This window comes from Lathyrus oleraceus, chromosome 3, assembly GCF_024323335.1.
Source record: "Lathyrus oleraceus cultivar Zhongwan6 chromosome 3, CAAS_Psat_ZW6_1.0, whole genome shotgun sequence".
NCBI lineage: Eukaryota > Viridiplantae > Streptophyta > Magnoliopsida > Fabales > Fabaceae > Lathyrus > Lathyrus oleraceus.
In genome coordinates this window covers 415701510-415711535 of record NC_066581.1, presented here as the reverse complement: position 1 = coordinate 415711535, position 10026 = coordinate 415701510, and the positions used below count along the sequence as shown (strand labels likewise).

Here is a 10026-nt window from a genome sequence, read left to right as displayed (position 1 = left end):
TTAGGAAACAATAAAAGCGCAGTGGAGAGTCTTGCTTTATGAGTTAAGTTAATCTATAGCTTAATCTCAAAAAAATTACCGCTACACTAACCTCTTTATTCTCTAGGGATTTCCATAAAATATCTATAGGAATTTTATCATATGCCCTCTCTAAGTCAATAAAAATTAAATATAGGTCTTATTGGTCCATCCGATACTTCTCCATCACATGTCGTAATAGATAAATCACTTCCATGGTCGACCTTCCAAGCATAAAACTAAATTGATTTTCGATGACTTGGATATCTTTTCTTAAACTTTGTTCAATCACACTTTCCCATAACTTCATGGTGTGAATCATAAGCGTATCCCCCATATAATTTGCACAATTTTGTATATCCCCCTTATTCTTATAGGTTGGAATTAAAATGCTTCTTTTCCATTCATCCAACAAGCGCTTTAACCTCATAATTTCATTAAAGAGTTTGGTGAGCCAGTCAATACCTCTATCTCTAATAATTTTCCATACTTGAATAGGTATGTTGTCTTGTCCAACCACCTTATTGTTACTCATTCTTTTCACTACTTCCCTTACCTTTTTTATTGAATCTAAAGATAGTAATTATAGTTCTAAATTACTTCTCTAATGTCGAGTTTACTAGAGCCTGATGAGATATCACATCCTTCATTAAATAGGCTATAGAAATACTTCTTCCAGGTATATTTTATATCTTTATCTTGAACCAAGTCATTGCCTTCTTTATCTTTAACTCACTTTATTTGATCCAAATCTCTAGTCTTTCTTTCTCTTCCATTAGCAAACGTATATATAGATTTTTCTCCCTCATTGGTTCCTAGAGATAGGTATAATCTATCAAAAGCTTGGGGTTCTTGCTTCACTCACCGCCTTCTTGGTCTCTTTCTTAGCTTTCTTGTACTTTCCCATGTGTCAACATTTTTACACCTAGACCAATCTTTAAAATAATCTTTTTACTTTAATTTTACTCTGGACACTTTTACTCCACCACCATGATTCTTTTCCCTGAGGTTCAAAACCTCTCGATTCACCCAACGTCTCTTTAGTCACTTTTCTAATATCTTGGGTCATCTTATTCCACATATCATTTTCACTTCCTTGTGGTTGTCCAACCCCTCCCTCCAAGATTTTGTGTTGGAAAATTCCCTGGTTTTCACCCTTCAAATGCCAGCATTTGGTTTGTGGCGCTACCATATGACTTATTCTCTTTGCTCTCCCCTTAATTCATACATCCATAAACAAAACTCAATGTTGGATAGTTAAGCTCTCTCCAGAAATAACTTAATAGTCTAAGAAAATCTTCCTATCGAACTTCTTGATAAGGAATATATTTATCTAAAAACATGACACCCCACTTTTATATGTGATAATATGTTCATCTCTTTTCCTAAAATATGTATTTACTATACTGAGATCCAAATCCAACAAAAACTCCAAGATGGATTCCTCCGCATTCATCTCTTTTCGTAGACCGTTAAGAATCCAAGAATGTGTTGAATAGGAAAAAGAATCACCAAAGACAATGAATTTGTTTATGAAATCAATGTTTCCACCTCTATTCATTCATTTCATGATATCTCTAACATGTAATATTTTCCAATATATTTTAATATTTTCATATCATCTTAAGCTTTTATTTTACTATTTTAAAACATCATCCACTAATTAATTACATATGAAATCATAATTAAAATGTAATTATCTTTAACCAAAAGAAAATTATTATCATAGATAGAAGTCTTAATTACCGTTTAGATCTCTTATTTTATCTCATTCATTAAACCATAGTCGTCTCAATTTTTTTGGAGACCATGTGTAAGTTAGCGACACTTTAACCATGGTAAAATAAATAAAAGACATATTTAGCAATGATTTAATTGTGACAAATATTTTATGAGTTTCTATTTAGTCATAGTTTAAGCATGACATGTTTTGGGCCTTGAAGGTAGCCTGTATTGCACGCACTCAAAGACGGACATGCATTGAACTAACCATTATTTTAAATTTAAATAGTTTCATGTATCTACTCATATTTTACGCTTAAAATTGATTATTAATTATTTTTTCAATGAGCTATAACATATATTTTTAATTTTAAGGTTTTTTAAGCTCTTTATGATTAGTGTCTAATTGATTGATTTGTCATTCTATGTGCATATCAATGACAATTTTATCATAGAATCCAAAATAATGATTTTTAAGATAAGAATTATGAAATGGAATAGAAATATGCAGAATTATAAGAACAAATAATAAAAAATATGGTAATAGGAATATGTAAATATGGAATAGATAAGAATGGAGGAGGGTGGCGCCACACTCAAACTTCTAGAGAAAAGATGAAATGATAAACCTTATGGGAATAATCACCACAAGAAACTTAATTTTTTGAAAAGATCAGAAGGAATTGTCTAATTCATAACCAAAAAGAGACATAATCTCACAGTACACAAAGTGTAATTTCTATCAAAATATTCATTAATTTCCATTGCTTTAGGCATTGCCTATTTATAGGGAAATAATTAGACTTGATGACTTACAAGAGAAGAGAAGATAACATATTTAATTAAAAATATTCTTTTTTTGCATAAGAATTATGCTTCTTAATCAAGTATTGTTTTGCTTGCTTTTCAATACTTTATCTTCTTGCTGATTAAACTTACTTGGGCATACCCCTCGTTAAGTATAACTTAATCCACTTTTATTTAACTACAAATATACCAAACAAACAAAACTTGGATTGGATCCCTTAAAAAATATCTCACGACTCAACTAAAACTAACACCAGCTTCTTACACGGGGTGTCTCAAAAGTAGGGGTGTTCATGGGTGTGGGTCGACCCATGAACCGGTTGACCCAACCCAACCCAATCCATAAATTACCCGAACCCATTCATTTACGGGTATACTCAACCCAACCCATAATAAACTGTATAGTTTTGGTTCGGGTATCCGGTTTGAGTTTTGCAACCCGTCGACCCGTTGACCCAATCCATTGATGTGGTTTTAGTAATTTATTATTATTTTTATTATTATTTTTATTATTATTTTTATTATTATTTTAAATAAAAATGTAAAATTAATATCTCACTAATAACTATAATTTTTTCAAAAAAATTATTCTCCACAAATAATACTACTAGACCAATGAGTTTACATAATTCTAAGATTAAATGTTGTTTCTTATTTTTTTTGTATCGTTTCCAACTTATGTATTTTATGAAAATAATGTGTCTTGTTGAATTTTATACTATTATAAAGTGTTATGTCGTGTAGATGAATTTTATTAGATATTATATGATGTGTTTCACTTAATTTGAGTTTTATAAATGAGTATAATTGTATTGAGTTGTGTTACATTTTTTTAGAACCGATAAAAAGAATCACACAAAATATTTTTTTATTTGAAACACAACCTGCGAACCCAATCCAACCCAACCCATTAATGAACAGGTTGGTTCGGGTCGGTTTTTACAATGAAATTGCGGGGTGAACGACAAACTCAACCCATTGAAGTTTGAACTGATTGGATAGTGGATTAGGTCAAACCCGGTCCAACCCAACTCGTGTACACCCCTGACCCATGCTCAAAGGTTTGAGACTATTTTGCTCATAACTCCATACTTCTCCCTTTAAGTCATATGTCTATCTCGAGTCTCCTGAAGCACTTGATATCCTTAGCTTACATGAGAAACTCGTTGATCTTCTAAATATGATATTTCCACCACAACCTCATCAAGAACCTACTTCATTCATCTTTAGTCTGCTTAATTTTTAAAAAAAAACACCAAAATAGACTATATATATATATATATATATATATATAATATTAAGAATTTAAGAAGGTTTTGAATAGGAAAATGAATTGCCAAAAACAATGAATTTGTTCATTAAATCAATGTTTCCACCTCTGCTAAGTTATTTCATGACACTTCTAACATGTAATATTTTTCAATCTATTTTAATACATAAATAGTGAATAAAAGATATATTTCAATTTTCATATCATCTTAAGCTTTTATTTTACTATTTTAAAACATCACCCACCAATTAACCACACTGGCAAATTATATAATATTATCTTTAACCAAATAAAAATGGTTCATATGTAATCATAATTAAAATATAATTCTCTTTAACTAAAAGAAAATTATTATCATAGATAGAATTCTTAATTATAGTTTAGATCTCTTATTTTATTTCAACTTGAGTATACTCAAATTTTTGGAAGTAATGTGTAGGATAACAACACTTTAACTATGGAAAAATAAATAAAGGGAATATCTAACAATGATTTAATTGTGACAAATATTTTATGAGTTTCTATTTAGTCATAGTTTAAGCATGTCAAATTTTGGGTCCTGAAGGTAACCCGCGTTGCACGGCCTCAAAGACGGTCATGTATTGAACTAACCTCTACTTTAAATTTAAATAGTTTTATGTATCTATTCACATTTTTACTCTTAAAATGTATTATGAGTTATTTTTTAAAGAGATATAACTTATACTTTTTATTTCAAGGTTTTAAAAAGGTTTTTTAATCTTTTTCTAATGATCGTCTAATTGATTGGTTTGTCATTCTATGTGCATATCATTGACAATTCTATCATAGAATTCAAAATAATGATTATTAAGATAAGAATTATGAAATGGAATAGAAATATGCATAATTCTAAGAACAAATAAGAAAAAGATAGTAATAAGAATATGGAAATATGGAATATATATGAACGGAGGAGGGTGGCACCACACTCAAGCTTTTAAAGAGAAGACGAAATGATAAATCCTGGGAGAATGATCTCCATAAGAAAACTTAGTTTCTTAATAAGATCAAAATAAATGGTCCAATCCATAATCAAAAAAGAGATATAATCTCACAATACACAAAGTGTTATTCTATCAAAACATTCATTGATTTTTATTGTTGTAGGCATTGCCTATTTATAGGGAAATAATCTGACTTGTTGACTTACAAGAGAAGAAAAGATAACACATTTAATAATGAATATAATATTTCATGATTCAACTGAAACTAACATCAGCTTCTTACACAGAATTTCTAAAAAAATTGAGACGATTTTGCTCATCACTCCATACTTCTCCCTCTAATTCATATGTCTTTCCTAAGTCTTCTGAAGCACTTGATGACTTTGGCTTACATGAGAAACTCACTCATCTTTTAAATATGATATTTCCACCACAACCTCATCAAGAACCTACTTCATTCACCTTTACTTTGCTTAAATTTAAAAAAAAAACTCAATAATAAAACAAACAAAAAAGCAAAGTATGTAGTTAAAGACTTTAAAGTACTAATTTTTTCTTAATTGACTACTACATAAAGCAAAAAAATCTAAAATAAATATCATAATAGCTATAAACATCCAAAGCTCCGGTGAAATCATCACCACTAATATCTTCACCATCATCTTCATCGGTATCTTAAGTATCATCATCAAACTCTGTCCCAAAATGAAACACCTTTTTCATCATTAATCAAAGTTGGATTGCTTGAAGTTCCACTTCCACATAATTCAACATTGCCACCACCGCCACCACCACCACCACCCCACTTTTTACAATATTACACTACAAGAAAAAAGTGATTTGCGACGATTTTTTTGGCAAGTTACGACGATTCAAACTATCGCAAAATCTGTTTCGTGACAGTTTCTCAACTGTCGTAAAAGTGTGTATCGTGAAGTTGTTTTACAATGGTTCGGAAAACCGTCATCCCAACCGTCATACATATTTGCAGCAGTTCTAAACCGCCACAAAATTATCATAAACGTGTGAGCTATTTTTGTTTTAACGGTAAATTACGGCGGCTTAAACCGCCGCAAATTGCGAATATATTTTTATTAAAAGTTCCACCCTCATTTTTTTGCGTTATTATAAAAAAACAAAATTAATAATAATAAAATAAATTCTAACTCTATTCCAACTCTATTAATATTATAAAAAATTGTTATCGCTATTAACAGAACCAATACACCATAAACATGAGTAGATAGTCTAAAATATTTCTTGGATTGTTTGAAGTTCCACTTCCACCTAATTCAACATTTCCACCACTACCACCCCACTTTGTACAAGATTAGTTAGTAACAACAACATCAACTTCTATAACATTGTTAACAATAACATCATCTTACTCAACATTAACTTCAGTTTGCACATTTTTTTCATTAGGATCTTCAGTTATCCATTCATTATCTTTACGGAATAGAATAGACAAGATAATATACAAGAGAAACATCCAAGTGAAACATATAAGAAAATACTTACACAATGAATGATTGATTTACGGGAACGAACATAAACAAATCAAGAGACAAAACAAACACACACCTTCGATGATGGGAGGAAGAAACTTTGCTAAAATAAGAGACTAAGAGAAGAGCTTTCTAATTCCAGTGCAAGTAAAAAATAAAGGACTTTTTTTAAAAAATAAAATATTGTTTGGGGGGAATTCGGGCCTTTTTTAGATTTAAAAAACAAAATTCAAAAAAACTTATTAACTTCTAAACTTGCTATAGACTCACGAGTCTATACGAGTTTAAGTGAATCTACCCGAGTCTACTCGAATCTATCAAAAAATGATTTTATGCGTGAGTCTATTCATTTTTGCTTCCTAGACTCGTAAACTCGTACTAGTTTACGAGTCTATCCGCGAGTTTGACAACCATACTTCACACTGATTACCATTTCCAAGAATTCCTTAGCTTTCCTAGCAAATGATCTTGTCATTAGTCCTCATAGCTCTTGGAGTGCTTCAGGCGTATCCTTACTAGATATGTCCTCATCATTTCTCATTTTTTTCACTAAAAAGTAATAACGGATGTTATTACAATCACATCTAATTTATATTTTTTTCTTATAAGTTTTGTAAAAGTTCTTATATAATGATTTTTCATGTTTTATAAGTGACATTTCATTTAAAAATGGACTAATAATCAATTTAAATGTAAAATTTTGAAAGAACAAAATTGTTAGAATTAAAAAAAAAATCGTAAATAAAAGAAAAGCAAAAGTGTAATTAAGGCTTATTAGAAGAAACTTGTTCATTAAGTTTATAACGTGTTAAAATACCATTATTATACATAATAATTTTCTACATCCTTATTTGTAATAGTAAAAGTCATAAACACAAATAATAGAATTTTAGTCACCAATGGAATGATATTTTCTATCAATTCAAATTCAAAAATCATGATATAAACCATTAACTTCTAAGGAGACCTTTCACATTTTCAATCATTTTATGAGAATAGTAACTATTTTTTCAAGATATTTTAAGATAATTTGATCAATTTTGCTACTTCAGAAATTTATTCAAAGATATAAACAATTTCTTTCTTAATTTTATTAAATTTACTAATATCAAATTTTCTTTATAGACTTACAATTTAGTATAAGATATAGGTCTTCAAGAATTCAACCATAAATCTCTAACATAAGGGATGACCAAAACAAATTGCATTGAAATCATGCGAGAATGTTTGATATTAAGTTGCTAGTTCTTCAAGAACATATATACAATCAATATTCATAAACAATTATCTCAAAATTCATTATTTGAATAATCCTAATGGGATGCTTTAATATTTAGTTTTAAGTTGTTTATGAATTTTACCAATGATTTTTATAAATAACAATAAAAAATCATATTCTTTGAGCAGACATTTATAGATGCTACAAGAATTATATCACAAGGAATGTCTCTAAAAAATCATATTCTTTGAGCAGACATTTAAAGATTTTTTTTTTTGCAATCTTTCTAGAATGCTTAAATATTGAATTATTCCAAAAAAAAATATATATCAAACATGATAATGTACTAACTAAACAATATTTTCAATGAAATTTCTATGTATATGAGCATTATAAATAAAAGGTATGATTAAGTCTTCCCTCAATCGGTAGAGTCTTATGTTGATAATATTTTGTGAAACTAATCAAAATCAATATATTAAAAGAGTAAAGATAAGGGTTTAATAGTATAAAAAATGTTTACATCGTTATTTAAAAGAAATATATCATTTTATCATGTCATATAATTTAAAATTCTCAATCTAATTTAATATAATGCATGATTATCATTGATTGATCGTGTAAAATATATTTACAGTATCAATGCATCATCTATTTTCTCTAAAAATAAAGAAGAAAATAATAAAATAATATTGTAAGTATTGCATTATTCTCTTCGATGTATATGACATATAGATTTGTTTTAATGTCAGATATAAATCACAAGTAAGTGAGAAATCATATATCTAAATAATAATAACAGTCATTTAAAGAATATAAAAAATTTAAGAAAAATGACATTCCTATTCATATTGAATTATATTTATAACAAATTATTTTTTTATTAAAAATATTTTTATTTATTTATTTAGATTACATATTTAGATTATTACTGGATCTGTTTGATTTTTAAAATAGTAATAAGAATAATTAATATATGAACAATACTTTCACTAGTCATTTGAATGAAAGATTCACTATTTAAAACCGATTTTACTCAAAAACCTTCTAAATATGGAAGTTAATTAATTCTTAAAGTGTCACTTTTAGTATATAAAAAATCTTGAAATTTTATTTTCTATTTATGAATGAACGAAATGAGCCAAACAATGTAATCCACAAAATGTCCATAACTCCAATTCATTTTGATCCAGGAAATAGTCTTAATGTATTTTTAAATGACACTTGCTCTCCAAGAGAACCATAAGAAAGAGCAAGAAGTGAAGACAATGAGAACCTATAATTATATCGATAGTATTGTCTTTATATAGTTTTCAAATTCATGCATCTTTTAATTTACATTGAGAAATTATTTCGTTATAAAAAGTAAAGAAAAATGCAGGCTGTGAAAGATAAGCTGCAGGACATGAATGCCATGCGCAAGGCCAAAGCAGAAGCAAAGGCCGAGGAAAAGGTAATAAATAAAATAAATATAATTCTAGTTAACTACGGTTTAACTGTAATGAATATGTTAAGATCAGATTTTATTTAATCGTGACAAATTTTGAACTCTGTGTTATGGTGCAGTCAGAGAATGACATTATGCAAGCGAGAAAGGACATAGCTCGTGAGGTTAGATTGGCAAAAGAAGCTGAAGCAGCTATGGATTTGCATGTGACAAAGGCAGGAGAAAGAGCAGAGAAAGAAATAGAAAAACATGCACCCATGGGTCCAAATGCAAATTCAGCTGATGAAGTTGATACAATGCAGCCTCCATCAAATAATCCCACATACACAGCTATGTGATCAAGCACATGCCTCAAACGTGCATGGAGTGGATCATTAATATATAGAAAGATTTTGCAATCAATAAAATAGATATTATGAAATTAATTATGGAGGTTTTTTTTTGGCTATCTAAATAATGCTTATTATGTACTACTCCTTTGAGAATTTTATGTAATAATGTAACAAGTTAGCATGTGTAACTGTATGTATGTGGTTAGTTTTTTAAATAAATTATGTTGAAAAGAAGTTGATGGATATGTTATTTATACTATATAACTCTAACATTATGTTTAACCATCTTACATGTATATTAATCAAGCCCTATAACTAATTTACATGAATAAGAAGAATGTGTGTTAAAATTTTAATTGATTATCAATCTTTAATTGATTATCAATCTTTAATTGACTATCAATATAAAAAACATTTCATGCATGTAGATCAGTTATAGAATTTAAGGATTATTTACATATAAATGAGTTTAAAACATCACTCTTGTCAAGTAGGGTAAATAACAAACACAATATTTTTTTAACAACAAATATGTTTAAAAGATGGGTAATGTTAACATGTGTCTTAGGGCACAAGTTAAGAAATCCATAAATAAAAAAAATTATTGAAAAAAATAATAAAATTATTAATTATAAATTTGTATTAAATTCATCTCAAAAAATTTAAGATTTTGCTACTTTATTTATCTTTTAACTTGTGTCTTTGGAGCACAAGTTAACATTGTCTTAAAAGATTGTT

General features: G+C 28.4%; 1 protein-coding gene across 1 annotated transcript; it reads left to right on the top strand.

The window, feature by feature from the left end:
• Nucleotides 1-8778: 8778 nt before the first annotated feature.
• Nucleotides 8779-9396, top strand: LOC127127991 (late embryogenesis abundant protein 6). Its single transcript, XM_051057250.1, has 2 exons — nucleotides 8779-8962; nucleotides 9076-9396. The coding sequence occupies exons 1-2, from the start codon at nucleotides 8885-8887 to the stop codon at nucleotides 9292-9294; spliced, it is 297 nt and encodes a 98-aa protein (XP_050913207.1). The 5' UTR covers nucleotides 8779-8884; the 3' UTR covers nucleotides 9295-9396.
• Nucleotides 9397-10026: the final 630 nt, after the last annotated feature.